General features: G+C 52.4%; 1 protein-coding gene across 1 annotated transcript; it reads right to left on the reverse strand.

Annotated features, from left to right (window-relative positions):
• Nucleotides 1-3,207: 3,207 nt before the first annotated feature.
• LOC145361505 (uncharacterized) lies at nt 3,208-14,645 on the reverse strand. The gene is made up of 4 exons (XM_080217317.1): nt 14,541-14,645; nt 10,353-10,670; nt 9,531-10,115; nt 3,208-4,199 (listed from the first exon to the last, which is right to left on the reverse strand). Exons 1-4 carry the CDS (start codon nt 14,596-14,598, stop codon nt 3,208-3,210), a joined length of 1,953 nt encoding a protein of 650 aa, XP_080073443.1. The 5' UTR covers nt 14,599-14,645.
• Nucleotides 14,646-20,000: the final 5,355 nt, after the last annotated feature.

The raw sequence follows: 20,000 nt of genomic DNA on the forward strand, positions 1-20,000 counted from the left end.
TGCTCTGTAAGGATTCTATGATTTAAGTGCAGAGAGAGAAACCAATGACTCCAGCCCAGTGAACGTTCCAGAACATCAGCGTTCGGACAGCTCCCGGAACCACATCCCCCCCTCGCCTGGTGATCCAGTCCAGGCGGAGCGATGGAAACACATTCCCAAAGGCAGCATCAACGCTGGGTTTGTTTGTGCTGGAACATTCCGGAGTAAGGCAGCTAGGAATGGGTCTGCCCTCTGCCGGCTTGGGAATCTCCTTCCCCCCACCTCCCCAGCCCCCGGGATCTCCGTGCTCTTCCGGTTCCGGAATCACGTACATCCCCAGTTTCGGTCATTCCACCATTGGCAGCGAGGGCCCCAAACTCTGGAATTCCATCCCGGGAACTCTCCGTCTCTCCATCGATCTCTCCTCCATAAAACCCTACCCCTTGAGGAAGCTTCAGGCTTTTATAAACCCGACAGCCTTTGGCCATCTCCTGACGTTTGGGGTGCTATATAAATGCACATTGTGTTGGGGCCTGGAGGTCTCCCCCTCGGTGCTCAATGAAACCATTAAGAGCGAATGGAGCTGAGGGAACAGCCGGGATTGGACAGAACGATGGAATCGGTGTTGAGGCAAATTTACACACAATGTACAGCAAAACAGGCCATTCGGCCCATCTGCCTCAGGCTGTTATTAATGTTCCAGACAAGCCTCCTCCAATCACTCGTCATCTACTCCCGCTAATATGTTCTCCTATCCCTCCCTCCTCAAGTGCTTAACTCTCTCCCTCCAATGGATCTCTTCCCTTCGCCAGTTCCTGTTTCAGAATCAAGTGTTCATTTCATTATCCCTCCATTGCTCTCTCCCAATTGGTCAGTCACAATCCATTAAAGGTCCCTTATCCTCATTCCTCACTCATAAACCCGACCTTCAAATTTCTCCTCCCACCTTGGGACACTCACTACATTCAACACCCAGACAGGTACTGAGGCAGGTACCACGTATTGTCCCCCAGTGAGAGTCAGCACCTTCAGGAACTGTATCCCAGTGAGAGCCAGCACCTTCAGGAACTGTATCCCAGTGAGAGCCAGCACCTTCAGGAACTGTATCCCAGTGAGAGGCAGCATCTTCAGGAACTGTATCCCAGTGAGAGTCAGCACCTTCAGGAACTGTATCCCAGTGAGAGTCAGCACCTTCAGGAACTGTATCCCAGTGAGAGTCAGCGCCTTCAGGAACTGTATCCCAGTGAGAGCCAGCACCTTCAGGAACTGTATCCCAGTGAGAGTCAGCACCTTCAGGAACTGTATCCCAGTGAGAGCCAGCACCTTCAGGAACTGTATCCCAGTGAGAGTCAGCACCTTCAGGAACTGTATCCCAGTGAGAGTCAGCACCTTCAGGAACTGTATCCCAGTGAGAGCCAGCGCCTTCAGGAACTGTATCCCAGTGAGAGTCAGCGCCTTCAGGAACTGTATCCCAGTGAGAGTCAGCACCTTCAGGAACTGTATCCCAGTGAGAGTCAGCACCTTCAGGAACTGTATCCCAGTGAGAGTCAGCACCTTCAGGAACTGTATCCCAGTGAGAGTCAGCGCCTTCAGGAACTGTATCCCAGTGAGAGTCAGCGCCTTCAGGAACTGGATCCCAGTGAGAGTCAGCGCCTTCAGGAACTGTATCCCAGTGAGAGTCAGCGCCTTCAGGAACTGTATCCCAGTGAGAGTCAGCACCTTCAGGAACTGTATCCCAGTGAGAGTCAGCACCTTCAGGAACTGTATCCCAGTGAGAGTCAGCACCTTCAGGAACTGTATCCCAGTGAGAGTCAGCGCCTTCAGGAACTGTATCCCAGTGAGAGTCAGCGCCTTCAAGAACTGGATCCCAGTGAGAGTCAGCGCCTTCAGGAACTGGATCCCAGTGAGAGTCAGCGCCTTCAGGAACTGGATCCCAGTGAGAGTCAGCGCCTTCAGGAACTGGATCCCAGTGAGAGTCAGCGCCTTCAGGAACTGGATCCCAGTGAGAGTCAGCACCTTCAAGATCTGGATTCCAGTGAGAGTCAGCGCCTTCAAGAACTGGATCCCAGTGAGAGTCAGCGCCTTCAGGAACTGTATCCCAGTGAGAGTCAGCACCTTCAGGAACTGGATCCCAGTGAGAGTCAGCGCCTTCAGGAACTGTATCCCAGTGAGAGTCAGCACCTTCAGGAACTGGATCCCAGTGAGAGTCAGCACCTTCAGGAACTGTATCCCAATGAGAGTCAGCGCCTTCGGGAACTGTATCCCAGTGAGAGACAGCACCTTCAGGAACTGTATCCCAGTGAGAGTCAGCACCTTCAGGAACTGTATCCCAGTGAGAGTCAGCGCCTTCAGGAACTGTATCCCAGTGAGAGTCAGCGCCTTCAGGAACTGTATCCCAGTGAGAGTCAGCACCTTCAGGAACTGGATCCCAGTGAGAGTCAGCACCTTCAGGAACTGGATCCCAGTGAGAGTCAGCACCTTCAGGAACTGGATCCCAGTGAGAGTCAGCACCTTCAGGAACTGTATCCCAATGAGAGTCAGCGCCTTCGGGAACTGTATCCCAGTGAGAGTCAGCACCTTCAGGAACTGTATCCCAGTGAGAGTCAGCACCTTCAGGAACTGTATCCCAGTGAGAGTCAGCGCCTTCAGGAACTGTATCCCAGTGAGAGTCAGCGCCTTCAAGAACTGGATCCCAGTGAGAGTCAGCACCTTCAGGAACTGTATCCCAGTGAGAGTCAGCGCCTTCAGGAACTGTATCCCAGTGAGAGTCAGCACCTTCAGGAACTGTATCCCAGTGAGAGTCAGCACCTTCAAGAACTGTATCCCAGTGAGAGTCAGCGCCTTCAAGAACTGGATCCCAGTGAGAGTCAGCACCTTCAGGAACTGTATCCCAGTGAGAGTCAGCGCCTTCAGGAACTGGATCCCAGTGAGAGTCAGCACCTTCAGGAACTGTATCCCAGTGAGAGTCAGCGCCTTCAGGAACTGGATCCCAGTGAGAGCCAGCGCCTTCAGGAACTGTATCCCAGTGTGAGTCAGCACCTTCAGGAACTGTATCCCAGTGAGAGTCAGCACCTTCAGGAACTGGATCCCAGTGAGAGCCAGCGCCTTCAGGAACTGTATCCCAGTGAGAGTCAGCACCTTCAGGAACTGTATCCCAGTGAGATGCCAGTTTCTTTTGGTGTCTTGGAGTAAATTTGTTCTCAAGGTAACATAACGTGATTTTTAAATTCAACTAATAAACCTAAAGCATTTACCCGAATTACTGTTTCCATTGGAGTCACTGGAATCACTGGAGTCACTGGAATCACTGGAGTCACTGGAATCACTGGAGTCATCTGAGTCACTGGAGTCACTGGAATCACCTGAGTCACTGGAGTCATCCGAGTCACTGGAATCACTGGAATCACTGGAGTCACTGGAATCACCCGAGTCACTGGAATCACCTGAGTCACTGGAGTCATCTGAGTCACTGGAATCATCGGAGTCACTGGAATCGTCGGAGTCACTGGAGTCACTGGAATCATCTGAGTCACTGGAATCATCGGAGTCACTGGAGTCACTGGAATCACTTGAGTCACTGGAATCGTCGGAGTCACTGGAGTCACTGGAATCATCTGAGTCACTGGAGTCACTGGAATCATCTGAGTCACTGGAGTCACTGGAATCACCCGAGTCACTGGAGTCACTGGAATCGTCTGAGTCACTGGAATCACTGGAGTCACTGGAATCATCTGAGTCACTGGAGTCACTGGAATCACCCGAGTCACTGGAGTCACTGGAATCGTCTGAGTCACTGGAATCACTTGAGTCACTGGAATCACCTGAGTCACTGGAATCATCTGAGTCACTGGAGTCACTGGAATCACTGCTATCACTGGAATCACTGCTATCACTAGAGTCACTGCTATCACTGGAATCACTGGAATCACTGCTATCACTGGAATCGCTGGAGTCACTGGAATCGCTGGAGTCACTGGAATCGCTGGAGTCACTGCTATCGCTGGAGTCACTGCTATCGCTGGAATCACTGCTATCACTGGAGTCACTAGAATCACTGGAGTCACTGCTGTCACTGGAGTCACTGGAGTCACCTGAATCGCTGGAGTCACTGGAATCGCTGGAATCACTTGAATCGCTGGAGTCACTGGAATCACTTGAATCGCTGGAATCACTTGAATCGCTGGAATCACTTGAATCACTGGAATCTGCAGCTGCAGCACCTTCAAAACAACATTGAGCAAATATTATGTTTGGTTCCTGGGGTTGGTCAGTGTGAATATATTTTGAAGGGGAGATTATTTTACAATATGTCAGCTATGGAATGTCTGGAAATTGGGATTTAATGGGATATTCCAGCTGCAGAGTACGGTAAACGTGGAGTGGATCTTCTCTCAGTCACTCAGTCCTTACACCGCAGGAATCGACACAGAAACAATACAGAGCTCAAAACCATTCCCATTCGGCCCTTCAGGAGGAGCCTAGCCCTCAGGAATTCCCTCCTTAAACTTTCTAGGACTCTCTCTGCACGTTTAAGACATTTCTTAAAACCTACCTCCCTAACCAAGCTTTTGCTTACCTACCCTGATGTCCTCCTATGTGATTGGCTGTTAGGTTTGTTATGCACTTTGTTGAAGCATCTTGGGATATTTTACAATGTTAAAGGCGCTATAACAATGCAAGTTGTTCTTGCAAGAAGCCTGATATTCTGAACTGGGTAAGTATTGAGTTCCTGGACATCAGCAAATGATTCCCCTCTTCAACTATTGTACAATGGAAACTCCTCGTACACTCTGATTCTAAAGTGTTTGCTGCAGTTCCCTCACCTTCAGCCCCCGGCACAGTAAATGCTCCACATACACCCCCTCCTCCACGATCACAGCCTTATACCCACCCTTTCCCCACCCAAACACCTCAGCTCTGCATCTCACTTCAAGAAAGTCCACCAACGCCTCGACTTTCTTAGAAGACTAAGGAAATTTGGCATGTCCGCTACGACTCTCACCAACTTTTACAGAAGCCCCATAGAAAGCATCCTTTCTGGTTGGATCACAGCTCGGTCTGGGCTCCTGCTCTGCCCAAGACCGCAAGGAACTACAAAAGGTTGTGAATGTAGCCCCAATCCATCACACAAACCAGCCTCCCATCCATTGACTCTGTCTACACTTCCCGCTGCCTCGGCAAAGCAACCAGTATAATTAAGGACCCCACACACCCCGGACATTCTCTCTTCCACCTTCTTCCGTCAGGAAAGAGATACAAAAGTCTGAGGTCCCGTACCGACCGACTCAAGAACAGCTTCTTCCCTGCTGCTGTCAGACTTTTGAATGGACCTACCTCACATTAAGCTGATCTTTCCCTACACCCTCGCTGTGACTGTAACACTACATTCTGCACACTCCTCTTGCCTTGCTCCCTATGTACTCTATGAATGGTATGCTTAGTCTGTATAGTGCGCAAGAAACAATACTTTTCACTGTATGTTAATACATGTGACAATAGTAAATCAAATCAAATCACCTTTCATTAGATCAACCCTACTTTAAATTACAGGCTGCCTTTCACAGAGCAGAGCAGCCTCTGCTGATCTAGCTACTTAGGTTTCAGTGGGAGTGAGGTGTGTGTTAGGGTTAGGAACCCCAGGGACCCACCAGGTAAAGGAGGTGTAAGTCAACTTGTGGCCATCTTGCAATCCATTGCATCCAATACTGAATATTGTCAAATCACACACAACACAGGGAGGCCATTTGGTCCATTGCCCTTGTGCTAGCTCTCCAGAAGAGCAATCCAGTTCATCCCATTTCTCTACTCTTTCTCGAAAGCTAGATTTTGTTTACATTTTCAAATCTTAACCCAACTCCTCTTTTGAAAGTTCCCACCTTCCAGATCACAACAACTCACTGCCTGTAAAAAATCATTTCTCCTCATCCCCATTCCCGATTCTTCCCCAATTATCCTAGAATTTTTTTTTGTTATTCGTGGGACATGGGCGTTGCTGTTTGGCATTTATTGCTCATCCCTAATTGCCTGAGGGCAGTTGAGAGTCAACCACATTGCTATGGCTCTGGAGTCACATGTAGGCCAGACCAGGTAAGGACAGCAGATTTCCTTCCCTAAAGGACATTAATGAACCAGATGGGTTTTTCCGACAATGGTTTCATGGTCATTAGTAGATACTTAATTCCAGATATTTTTTATTGAATTCAAATTCCGCCATCTGCCGTGGTGGGATTCGAACATTAGCTGAGTTTCTGGATTAATAACCTAGTGATAATACCACTAGGATATCGCCTCCCCCAAAGGTGCTTGTAATTGCTTGAGTTTAGAGCCTTACAAAAGAGGGTGTTGGATCTTACCATACACTAACCGGGCTGGTGTGCTGCCATGTTATATATGTACACAGGAAAACTTCTTCGGTTAACATGTCGCAGATCCAACAACGGAAGGAGCTATGCTGGACCTAATTCTGGGGAATGAAGCCAGACTGGTGGTTGGTGGGGGAGCATTTTGGTGATAGCGACCACAATGCGGTTCAATTCAAATTTGTTTTGGACAAAGAAATTGACAAGTTGCAGAAAAAAGATTTTAGATTAGAGGGAGTGTAGATTTTAACAAAATTAGGCAGGATCTGGCCAAAGTAGACTGGAACGAGTTACTTGTGGGTAAAATCTATAGAAAAGCGGTGGGGGGGGGTGTTCAAAGATGAAATGGGGACGGGGGGGAAGGATCGACATGTTCCCTCTCAGGTAGTAGGAAGGTGCAACAAACACAGAGAACTGCAAATGACCAGGGACATTCAGGAGAAGGAAAAGAGAAGCTTTTAACAAGTATAAGGGGAGTAAATCTGCGGAGGCATTAGTGGAGTACAGAAAGTGCAGGATGGAGCTTAAAAAAATCAATTGGAAGAGCAAAGAGGGGATTTAAGAAATGCCTGGCTGGTAAAAGTAGGAAAATCTTAAGATATTCTGTAAGTAGAAGACATTGGTAAGGCTACACTTGGAATACTGTTCTGGTCACTATTATAGTAAAAAGTCTCACAACACCAGGTTAAAGTCTAACAGGTTTATTTGGTAGCACAAGCTTTCAGAGCACCGCTCCTTCATCAGGTAAGTGGGAGTTCTGTTACTTGATGAAGGGGCAGCGCTCCGAAAGCTAGTGGCTTTTGCTACCAAATAAACCTGTTGGACTTTAACCTGGTGTTGTGAGACTTCGTACTGTGTTTACCCCAGTCCAACACCAGCACCTCCACATCACTCTACTATAAAAAGGATATTATTAAACTAGAAAGAGAGCAGAAATAATTTACCAGAATGCTACCGGGACCTGATGGTTTATGTTATAAGGAGAGGCTGGAAAGACTGGGACTTTTTACTCTCTGGAGTGTAGGAGGCTGAGGGGTGATCTTATAGAGGTCTATAAAATAATGAGGGGCACAGATCAGCTAGATAGTCAATATCTTTTCCCAAAGATAGGGGAGCCTAAAACTAGAGGGCAGAGGTTTAAGGTGAGAGGGGAGAGATACAAAAGTGTCCAGAGGGGCAATTGTTTCACACAGAGGGTGGTGAGTGTCTGGAACAAGCTGCCAGAGGTACAAAGAACAAAGAAATTTACAGCACAGGAACAGGCCCTTCGGCCCTCCAAGCCTGCACCGACCATGCTGCCCCGACTGAACTAAAACCCCCCACCCTTCTGGGGACCATATCCCTCTATTCCCATCCTACTCATGTATTTGTCAAGACGTCCCTTTAAAAGTCACTACCGTATCCGCTCCCTCTCCCTCCCCCGGCAGTGAGTTCCAGGCACCCACTACCCTCTGTACAAAAATCTGCCTCCTACATCTCCGTTAAACCTTGCCCCTCGCACCTTAAACCTGTGCCCCCAGTAATTGACTCTTCCACCCTGGGAAAAAGCTTCTGACTATCCACTCTGTCCATGCCCCTCATAATCTTGCCCCCCCCCCACACTCCCACTGCTATACCCCCAACCCCAGCCCCCCCCACACTCCCACTGCTGTACCCCCAACCCCAGCCCCCCCCACACTCCCACTGCTGTACCCCCAACCCCAGCCCCCCCCACACTCCCACTGCTATACCCCCAACCCCAGCCCCCCCCACACTCCCACTGCTGTACCCCCAACCCCAGCCCCCCCCACACTCCCACTGCTGTACCCCCAACCCCAGTTTCCCCCACACTCCCACTGCTGTACCCCCAACCCCAGCCCCCCCCGCACTCCCACTGCTATACCCCCAACCCCAGCCCCCCCCACACTCCCACTGCTGTACCCCCAACCCCAGCCCCCCCCACACTCCCACTGCTGTACCCCCAACCCCAGCCCCCCCCACACTCCCACTGCTGTACCCCCAACCCCAGTTTCCCCCACACTCCCACTGCTGTACCCCCAACCCCAGCCCCCCCCGCACTCCCACTGCTATACCCCCAACCCCAGCCCCCCCCACACTCCCACTGCTGTACCCCCAACCCCAGTCCCCCCCGCACTCCCACTGCTGTACCCCCAACCCCAGCCCCCCCCACACTCCCACTGCTGTACCCCCAACCCCAGCCCCTCCCGCACTCCCACTGCTGTACCCCCAACCCCAGCCCCCCCCACACTCCTGCTGCTATACCCCCAACCCCAGCCCCTCCCGCACTCCCACTGCTATACCCCCAACCCCAGCATCCCCAGCACTCCTGCTGCTGTACCCCCAACCCCAGCCCCCCCCACACTCCCGCTGCTGTACCCCCAACCCCAGCCCCTCCCGCACTCCCACTGCTGTACCCCCAACCCCAGCCCCTCCCGCACTCCCACTGCTGTACCCCCAACCCCAGTTTCCCCCGCACTCCCACTGCTGTACCCCCAACCCCAGCATTCCCGGCACTCCTGAAGGTTTTCCCATGTCAAACCACACTGCTCTTCCCTGAGTTTGGTGGGAATTAAACACAAACTTCACAAAAACAGAAAATGCTGGAAAATCTCAGTGGGTTTGACAGCTTCTGTGGAGAGGGATCAGAGCTCTGGAAAAGGATCATCCAGACTGGAAACATTGGCTCTATTCTCTCTCCCCAGACGCTGTCAGACCCGCTGAGATTTTCCAGATTCCAGCATCCACAGTAATTTGCTTTTATCTTCGAGTCTCACTTTGTTTTAATTTTTGCTGGATTGCTAAATCTGGCTAATGGCCCATTCCCTGTTCCAGCTGCCTCGATCCCTCAGGGGTCCGGGCTCACTCCAGTGCCTGTTCGGGTACACTAACGGCCAATGCACCCTAAACCAGCACGTCTTTCGGACTGTGGGAGGAAACCGGAGCACCCAGAGGAAACCCATGCAGACAACATATAAACTCCACACAGACAGTGACCTGAGCCAGGAATTGAACCTGGGTCTCTGGTGCTGTGAGGCAGCAATGCTAACCACTGTGCCACCGTGCCACCAAATTTGCAACAACTAAAACTCCTGTGAATATTTTGAGAATTGACCTCAAACAGAGTTTGGGAAGCTTTGGGGTTGATACTTTTCCATTTCTGACCAATATGCACACACACACTCACACACATACCTCCATCTCCATCGCCATTCCCATCGCCATTCCCATTGCCATTTTCGATTCCGTTCTCATGGTATCCATTGGCATCTCCATTGCCATTTCCATTCCAGCCTCCATTGCCATTCCAGCCTCCATTGCCTTTCCCGTCTCCGTTTCCATTCCCATCTCCGTTTCCATTCCAGCCTCCATTTCCATTCCAGCCTCCATTGCCATTCCAGCCTCCATTGCCTTTCCCGTCTCCGTTTCCATTCCCATCTCCGTTTCCATTCCAGCCTCCATTTCCATTCCAGCCTCCATTGCCTTTCCCGTCTCCGTTTCCATTCCAGCCTCCATTGCCTTTCCAGTCTCCGTTTCCATTCCAGCCTCCATTGCCATTCCCGTCTCCGTTTCCATTCCAGCCTCCGTTTCCATTCCAGTCTCCTTTGCCATTCCAATCTCCATTCCTGTGTCCGTTCCCGACTTCATTCCCATTCCCGTGTCCATTCCAGTCTCCGTTGCCTTTGCCGTGTCCGTTCCCATCACCGTATCCGTTCCAGTCTCCATTCCCAGCTCCAACGTCATATCCGTTGCCAGCGCCGTTCCCATTTCCGTTGGGCTCTGAAATGGAAGAGTTTGGAAATGGGAAGTTACTGACAGCAGCCGGCACAGTCTGCGTTATACCCGGTGTCCACGGCCCAGCCATCAGCCTTCAGCCAGGAGCTGACTGGTCAGCACCACATTGGGTGCAGTGTTGCCCTGGCAAGGCCGCACTCGCATGACCCAGTCTGGGGTCAGATCTCAAACACCCACTAACGGTTACCAAAGGAACTGAGAAAAGTAACTGTGTGCACTCACCATTGCTGTCACTATCACTGCTCTCACTGCCGTCACCAGTGTCTCCGTTGCTGTAACCGTTGTCATGGCCATTACTGTACCCATTACCGTACCCATTACCGTACCCATTACCGTACCCATTGTCATATCCATTGCCGTATCCATTGCCATACCCATTGCCGTAACCATTGCCGTAACCATTGCCATACCAAGTGCCGTAACCATTGTACCCATTGCCATATCTCTTGCTGTACTCATCACTGTCACTGTTGCCACCATTTCCCTTCCACTCGTTGCTGCCACTCTCGGCACTGCGCCGTGCGATAGCGTGGCCAATATCTGAAAAGAGAAATAGCCCAGGTCACAGTCTGAAACGCCAAAGTACAAAGTAGCGGTCTGCAGCCTTACCCCCCACTAGAAAATGTTCTATACTAACATTACAATGTTTTAATGGCACAAGCTGGCTTACATTAACACTGCAGTGAAGTCACTGTGAAAATCCCCTAATCGCCACACTCCGGCACCTGTTCCGGTTACACTGAGGGAGAATTTAGCACGGCCGATGCACCCTAACCTGCACAGCCTTTCAGACTGTGGGAGGAAACCAGAGCACCCGGAGGAAACCCACGCAGACATGGGGAGAATGTGCAAACTCCACACAGACAGTGACCCAAGCTAGGAATCGAACTCAGGACCCGGGTTCAAATCCTGGCTTGGGTCACTGTCTGTGGGGAGTCTGCATGTTCTCCCAGTATCTGTGTGGGTTTCCTCCGGGTGCTGTGGTTTCCTCCCACAGTCCAAAGACTCGATTTGATTTATTATTGTCACATGTATTAACATACAGTGAAAAGTATTGTTTCTTGCGCACTGTACAGACTAAACATACCGTTCATAGAGAAGGAAAGGAGACAGTGCGGAATTTAGTGTTACAGTCACAGCGAGGGTGCAGAGAAAGATCAACTTAATGCGAGGTAAGTCCATTCAAAAGTCTGACAGCAGCAGGGAAGAAACTGTTCTTGAGTCGGTCGGTACGGGACCTCAGACTTTTGTATCTTTTTCCTGACGGAAGAAGGTGGAAGAGAGAATGTCCGGAGTGTGTGGGGTCCTTGATTATTCTGGCTGCTTTGCTGAGGCAGTGGGAAGTGTAGACGGAGTCAATGGATGGGAGGCTGGTTTGTGTGATGGACTGGGCTTCATTCATGATCTTTTGTCAGATGTGCAGTCTGAGTGGATTGGCCATGCTAAATTGTCCCTTACTGTCCAAATATATGTGGGTTTGGTATATTGGCCATACTGTCCCAGGAACAGGACAAGGGCAGGGCGTGGTGACTCATATCTATTTGTCAATCACTACAGTTAAATTATGAAGTGAGTTTGTGTAAACTGTCTGGAAATCCTTGAGTTGAGGATCAGGTCATGGTGGTGAATGTAGAGAAATCATTTCTTCTGTCAGAGGATTAAAATCCGGGGGTATGAATATAAGTTCAGAGTCAGTTCCTAGAGGAGCGATATCAGCGGTGGCACAGTGGTTAGCACTGCTGCCTCACAGTGCCAGAGACCTGGGTTCGATACCCAGCTTGAGTCACTGTCTGTGCGGAGTTTGCACATTCTCCCCGTGTCTGCGTGGGTTTCCTCCGGGTGCTCTGGTTTCTCCCCCGCAGTCTGAAAGACGTGTAGGTTAGGCTGCATTGGCCGTGCTAAGTTCTCCCTCAGTGTACCCGAACAGGTGCCAGAGTGTGGCGACTAGGGGATTTTCACAGTAACTTCATTGCAGTGTTAATGTAAGATGTGCAGGTTAGGTGGATTGGCCATGCTAAATTTCCCCTTCGTGTCAGGGGGATTAGTTGGGGTAAATGCATGAGGTTATAGGGATAGGGCCTGTGTGGGATAGTGGTCAGTACAGACTCGATGGGCCAAATGGCCTCCTTCTGCACTGTAGGGATTCTACAACAATTCAAAAAGAGGATTGGAATTTATAAAGAATTCAGAATTAGACACACTGAGTTCCATTTGGAATAAAATCAGGTTCATTGTCTGAGATTTCTGTGCCAGTTAAACAGAATTCCTGGTCCAGACCCAGTTAAAGGTGATCTGATCACAACTCCCAGGCAAATCACTCCCCGCTCCCACATCAGGAGTGGGAGAGGGTGGGGGTCTCTGACCTGGAGCAGCAACAGGACCATGCCTTGTATTTCCAGGCAGGTTCCACAGCCTCGCTCTGTCCTCCCCGCGTCTCCGAACCAGACCCAGAGGCTATTTTCATCTTCAAAAAAGGAAATAGCTTGATCTCATGCTGTGAAGCTTCTGAACAGAGCCACTCACACAGTGCGGAGCTTTCTTGTGTGTGTGTTTGTGTGTGGGTGTGTGTCTGTATTTGTGTGCGTGTCAGTGTGTGCATTTCTGTGTGGGTGGAATCAGGAACCACTGCACAGCAAGATCCTTCAGACAACACTGTGACACTGATCAGATCGACCACTTTTTGCAATGATGTTAGTTGAGGAATAAATATCTCCCAGAATATTTCACTGGGAGAACTTCCATCAAATCGCAGCACCTTTCACACCACCTCTGACAGTGTGGCACTCCCTCAGCACTGACCCTCTGACAGTGCGGCACTCCCTCAGTACTGACCCTCTGACAGTGTGGCACTCCCTCAGCACTGACCCTCTGACAGTGCGGCACTCCCTCAGCACTGACCCTCTGACAGTGCGGCACTCCCTCAGCACTGACCCTCTGACAGTGCGGCACTCCCTCAGCACTGACCCTCTGACAGTGCGGCACTCCCTCAGCACTGACCCTCTGACAGTGCGGCACTCCCTCAGCACTGACCCTCTGACAGTGCGGCACTCCCTCAGCACTGACCCTCTGACAGTGCGGCACTCCCTCAGTACTGACCCTCTGACAGTGCGGCACTCCCTCAGTACTGACCCTCTGACAGTGCGGCACTCCCTCAGCACTGACCCTCTGACAGTACGGCACTCCCTCAGCACTGACCCTCTGACAGTGCGGCACTCCCTCAGTACTGACCCTCTGACAGTGCGGCGCTCCCTCAGCACTGACCCTCTGACAGTGCGGCGCTCCCTCAGTACTGACCCTCTGACAGTGCGGCACTCCCTCAGTACTGACCCTCTGACAGTGCGGCACTCCCTCAGCACTGACCCTCTGACAGTGCGGCACTCCCTCAGTACTGACCCTCTGACAGTGCGGCACTCCCTCAGTACTGACCCTCTGACAGTGCGGCACTCCCTCAGCACTGACCCTCTGACAGTACGGCACTCCCTCAGCACTGACCCTCTGACAGTGCGGCACTCCCTCAGTACTGACCCTCTGACAGTGCGGCGCTCCCTCAGCACTGACCCTCTGACAGTGCGGCGCTCCCTCAGCACTGACCCTCTGACAGTGCAGCACTCCCTCAGTACTGAAGCCAGCAAGGAGACCTGAGTTGGAGAGAGGCTGTGTATTTGGGTTATTAACACTCGCTGTGACCTGTACACCACAATTCCACTGTCCTGCCTGCCGTGGGAATCGGAGCGGATGAGAGGCGGGCAATGGGAAGTTCTGGTGACTTTGGGCGGGATTTTCCGGACTCGGGTGAAGCGAGCCTGTAAAATCCCGCCCATAACCTGCATTGCTGCATCAAAAGTAAAGCCACGGCCTTTCAAGTTTCCAACACAAGTTCCCCTCATTATTTTATAGGCTGCTATTTTACAGAGGTCTATAAAACAATGAGGGGCACAGATCAATGAGATAGTCAATATCTTTTCCCAAAGGTAGGGGAGCCTAAAAGTAAAGGGCACAGGTTTAAGGTGAGAGGGGAGAGATAGGAAAGTGTTCAGAGGGGCAATTTTTTTCACACAGAGGGTGGTGAGTGTCTGGAACAAGCTGCCAGAGGCAGGAGTAGAGGCAGGTACAATTTTGTCTTTTAAGAAGTGTTTAGACAGTTACATGGGTACGATGGGTGCAGAGGGATACGGGCCAAATACGGACAATTGGGATTAGCTTAGGGGTTAAAAAAAGGACAGCATGGACAAGTTGGGCCGAAGGGCCTGTTTCCATGCTGTAAACCTCTCTGACTCTGTAACACTGTCCAATCCCACTAAATTTGGATATACGGCACACAGCAGGTAAGCAGTGAGCAGACACGGCGATGGTCACTGACTCCCGACTGGCGGGCTGGAAGAGAGTTCAGTTTGAAATAAGGTCACTCACGTCTGCAGTGGCAGGTGGCCAGGATCCCCAGCAGGGCGATGACCAGTAAGACCCTCATGGTTTCTGTGGCTCGTTGTCTCCGCTGGCTGGCCTTGCTCAGTCTGAGGTGGGCTACACTCTGAGCTCTGAGGGTTCAGGGCAGATTCCTCTCCATTTATACTGTCCCCGCTTGGAGATGCTGATAGAGACGGAGCAGGTCACGTGCTGCCTGTGGCTCTGAAAAACCAGCAGGCGGAAGGACTGTGGTTTGCCACAGCGACAGGAATTCCAAAAAAACCCCAAACTCCAGCCAGTAATTGATGCCTCTGGAGAAATGGGCCACCAGCTCTGAGGGAGCAAGCACACCGCTGGGGGGGTGGGGGGTAGCAGGACAGAACCGGGCGAGCGGAGGAACAGGACAATCCTGCTGTTCTTGGAGTTTGTGAGTTTCTAACAATTTACTTTCTAACCTTTCATTCATTCGAAAGAGCGACAAAAACCCTTGCGTTTAATCAAGTTCCTGTCCCTCCGTCCCTCGGTTAGAGTTGGGTTGACAAAGTTGCTTAATTTACCTGAGCTCAACCGTCCAGTTTGTCTGGAATGCAGAGATTGATGTTCTCTATCCCAGCACTGTGGGGACGGAGCGCTGGATTGGGCAGAGGGAGAGGGAGATGGGGAGTGGGAACGGGAGACAGAGAGGAAGGGGCCGGAAGAATCAAAGAATCTTCATTGAATCCCAACAGGACAGAGGCCATACGGCCCATCGAGTCTGTACCGACCACAATCCCACCTACTTACCCTGCTAATCCCCCCAACACTAGGGTCAATTTTAGCACGGCCGACGCACCTAACCCGCACATCTTTGGACTGTGGAAGGAAACCAGAGCACCCGGAGGAAACCCACGCAGACATGGGGAGAATGTGCAAACAGATAGTGACCCGAAGCCAGAGTTGAATCTGGGACCCTGGCACTGTGAGAGACCAATACTAACCACTGTGCCACTATGTCCGGAGAGAGGGAGAGGGAATGGGGGAGGGAGGGGTGGAGGGGAGGGAGGGCGAGACACCCTAACAGCATCTGTTATTATTTCAGCAGCTCCCAGGACAGGTACCTGTTGAAGTGTAGTTACTGTTACAGTGTAGGAAGCAGTCACCCAATCAGTACACAGCAAGATCCCACAAATACCAGCAATAATTAGTAGACAGTTATGTCTGATCCCAGCTGGATCATAAATCCTTACAGTGTAGAAGGAGGCCATTCTGCCCATCGAGTCTGCACTGACTCTCTCTGACAGAGTACCTTGCCCAGGCGCTTTCCCCCATCCTATCCCCAAAGCCCCGGGTGTGGGCAGGGTGGAGTGGGAGGGTGTGGGGGTGGGTGATGGGGGTCTGCTATCCCCACATCCAGTCTGTTGATAGCCAGCTGAGGTTTGGCCACTCTGATCTGGACCCCTGTGACAAGCAATCCCCCCGGTATCCCACCCAGGGAAACCCGGCACTCACCCGGAAGGAGCAGTTGGAGTTTGCGAAATTGCCAAACCCGTGTCCTGTCTCGGTCCCCAGCTCCACAGCCTGGGCGCTATTCAGATTCACTGTCTCAGGACAGTCCAAATGCTCCACCCTCGCTTCCTCCCAGCACTCTCTCACCCTCTCTCCTGCCATTCCCTTCTCTCTAACAGGCAGCACAGTGGCACAGTGGGTTAGCACTGCTGCCTCGCAGCGTCAGGGACCCGGGTTCGATTCCCGGCTTGGGCCGCTGTCTGTGTGGAGACCGCATGTTCTCCCCGTGTCTGCGTGGGTTTGCTCCGGTTTCCTCCAAAAAGTTTATTTATTAATGTGACAAGCAGGCTTACTACAATGAAGTTACTGTGAAAACCCCCCAGTCACCACACTCTGGCACCTGTTCGGGTACACAGAGGGAGAATTTAGCACGGCCAGTGCACCCTAACCAGCATGTTTTTTCAGACTGTGGGAGGAAACCGGAGCACCCGGAGGAAACCCACGCAGATATGGGGAGAATGTGCAAACTCCACATAGACAGTGACCCAAGCAGGGAATCGAACCCAGGTCCCTGACGCGGTGAGGCGGCAGTGTTAACCACTGTGTCACCGTGCTGTCTGTGCAGCACTGAAAGATGTTCAGGTCTGGTGCATTGACCATGCTAAATTGCCCCTTAGAGTCCCAAGATGGGTAGGTTAGAGAGATTAGCGGGGTAACTATATGGGTTTCAGGGGATAGGACCTGGGACGTGATGCTCATTTGGTGAGGGCTCGATTGACTGAATGGCCTCTCTCTGCACTGTAGAGGTTCTCTGAGGACTGGGCGCTGAGGTGTGACAGGGCCTCAGAGAGTGTTTATCACATGATGTGGAGATGCCGGCGTTGGACTGGGGTGGGCACAGTAAGTAGTCTCACAACACCAGGTTAAAATCCAACAGGTTTATTTGGTAGCACGAGCTTTTGGAGCGATGCCCCTTCGTCAGGTGAGAAAAATTTGTAAATTGAGTTTGTGTCTTTATATGATAGCCCTGTTTGTGAACAGAACTCCCACTCACCTGGTGAAGGGACAGCGCTCCGAAAGATAGAGGCTTTCACTGCCAAATAAACCTGTTGGACTTTAACCTGACGTTGTGAGACTTCTTCCTGTGTTTATCACAGCCGGTGTCACAGCAGCCTTGGAGAAGTGAGGGTATAATTTGAGTGTAATTATACGCAGAGCCTGAGTAACCACAGGAACTGACCACTCAGTCATTACCAGCCAGCGCTCTCTGCACCTTCTAATCAGCTGAAAATCTCAAAGCCTCTCATTCAAAACAAAAAAAACAAGAATTAGTCTCTGGATATTCAGACACGAGTCGGTCAGTGAGTTCAGCCCCAGGTGTAAGATCCCCTGTCAGTGGCCAAAGATCCAGGTTCAGTCCCCGCTCGGTATTAACCCGTCACAGCTCTGCCCAAGGGGCTGAGAGTTAAAGTCCAGTGAACAATGACTTGGTTCCCTTCAGAATCACAGAATCCCAACAGTGCAGAAGGAGGGCCTTCAGCCTATCGAGGCTGTACTGTTAGAGGGACAGTACTGAGGGAGTGCCGCACTGTCAGGGGGTCAGTACTGAGGGAGTGCCGCACTGTCAGAGGGTCAGTGCTGAGGGAGTGCCGCACTGTCAGGGGGTCAGTACTGAGGGAGTGCCGCACTGTCAGAGGGTCAGTGCTGAGGGAGTGCCGCACTGTCAGAGGGTCAGTGCTGAGGGAGTGCCGCACTGTCAGAGGTTCAGTGCTGAGGGAGTGCCTCACTGTCAGAGGGTCAGTACTGAGGGAGTGCCGCACTGTCAGAGGGTCAGTGCTGAGGGAGTGCCGCACTGTCAGAGGGTCAGTGCTGAGGGAGTGCCACACTGTCAGAGGGTCAGTACTGAGGGAGTGCCGCACTGTCAGAGGGTCAGTACTGAGGGAGTGCCGCACTGTCAGAGGGTCAGTGCTGAGGGAGTGCCGCACTGTCAGAGGTTCAGTGCTGAGGGAGTGCCTCACTGTCAGAGGGTCAGTACTGAGGGAGTGCCGCACTGTCAGAGGGTCAGTGCTGAGGGAGTGCCGCACTGTCAGAGGTCAGTGCTGGAGGGAGTGCCGCACTGTCAGAGGGTCAGTGCTGAGGGAGTGCCGCACTGTCAGAGGGTCAGTGCTGAGGGAATGCCGCACTGTCAGAGGGTCAGTGCTGAGGGAGTGCCGCACTGTCAGAGGGTCAGTGCTGAGGGAGTGCCGCACTGTTGGAGGTACTATCATTCGAATGGGAAATTAAAGTGTGGGATGATCTGCTTTGTAAGCTTGGTACCAGTGATTTCACGGTCAGTTTTTTTGGAAGAGCCGGGGAGGTTCTCTCTCGCCCCTGGGCTGATGTTGACCCCTCGAGTCACATCACTGAATCAGATTGGTCGCTATCGCATTGATATTCCTGGGATCTTGCTGTGCTGATTGGTTTCCTACATGACAAACGTGATGGAGAAGTGTTGTCATTGCGCAATGTGGGATGTTCTGAGTTTGGGTAAGGTCCGATTTCTGTTAAAAAAAAACACGGCCAAGACCCTGTGAGGGCCCAGATTGGAGCTGTCATGACAGGGGTCTGGCTCAGTGCACCGTCCTGTCCCCTCGGGACCCAGCTCACTGACCCCGGGGTCCTGTCCCCTCGGGACCCAGCTCGCTGACCCCGGGGTCCTGTCCCCTCGGGACCCAGCTCGCTGACCCCGGGGTCCTGTCCCCTCGGGACCCAGCTCGCTGACCCCGGGGTCCTGTCCCCTCGGGACCCAGCTCTCTGACCCCGGGGTCCTGTCCCCTCGGGACCCAGCTCGCTGACCCCGGGGTCCTGTCCCCTCGGGACCCAGCTCGCTGACCCCGGGGTCCTGTCCCCTCGGGACCCAGCTCGCTGACCCCGGGGTCCTGTCCCCTCGGGACCCAGCTCGCTGACCCCGGGGTCCTGTCCCCTCGGGACCCAGCTCGCTGACCCCGGGGTCCTGTCCCCTCGGGACCCAGCTCGCTGACCCCGGGGTCCTGTCCCCTCGGGACCCAGCTCGCTGACCCCGGGGTCCTGTCTCCTCGGGACCCAGCTCGCTGACCCCGGGGTCCTGTCCCCTCGGGTCCCAGCTCGCTGACCCCGGGACGGGGCGGGGGGGCTTTCCCGCAGAGCCCATGGCCCAGGGGGTGCTGCTGAGAGTAACGGCCTCTGTGACAGTGACATGGTGACTGGGCTCGGGTAATTATGCCCCCCGCTGCGGGAACTGTTGTGGCAGGAAGCAATGGAAGCTTATTTTGTTGTGGTGGTTTATTTTGTCTTTAATTTATTTCAGGAAGGGGTGAGGCTGAGTGTGTTGTTGTGCGAGGAGCTGTGCCAAGATGGGTGGGTCCACGTCAGCTCTGCGAATTCCATGAGTGAGAGAATTTGCTCGGAGCTGAGATTGATTTCCCCGAGGGATGTCAGACCCAATACCCGTCACTGCAGCTAAACACACCCCCCATCACTGCTCCACTCAGACTAACTGGGACCACCTCCTCACATTCCAATCCCTGTCGGATACGGATTCGGAATGTGTTGCTGTAGCTTGTTCCTCCTCAGAATCACAGGATCCCAACAGTGCGGTAGGAGGCCATTCGGTCTATCGAGCCTGTACTAACAATACAAGGGTCAGTGCTGAGGGAGTGCCGCACTGTCAGAGGGTCAGTGCTGAGGGAGTGCCGCACTGTCAGAGGGTCAGTACTGAGGGAGTGCCGCACTGTCAGAGGGTCAGTGCTGAGGGAGTGCCGCACTGTCAGAGGGTCAGTGCTGAGGGAGTGCCACACTGTCAGAGGGTCAGTACTGAGGGAGCGCCGCACTGTCAGAGGGTCAGTGCTGAGGGAGTGCCGCACTATACCTCTATCCCCATCTTACCTATGTAACTATCTAAATGCTTTTTAAAAGATATAATTGTACCCACCTCTACTACTACCCTCTGGCAGCTTGTTCCAG

This window comes from Carcharhinus amblyrhynchos, chromosome 35 (assembly GCF_965287045.1).
Source record: "Carcharhinus amblyrhynchos chromosome 35, sCarAmb.v2.hapA, whole genome shotgun sequence".
Classification (NCBI taxonomy): Eukaryota; Metazoa; Chordata; class Chondrichthyes; order Carcharhiniformes; family Carcharhinidae; genus Carcharhinus; species Carcharhinus amblyrhynchos.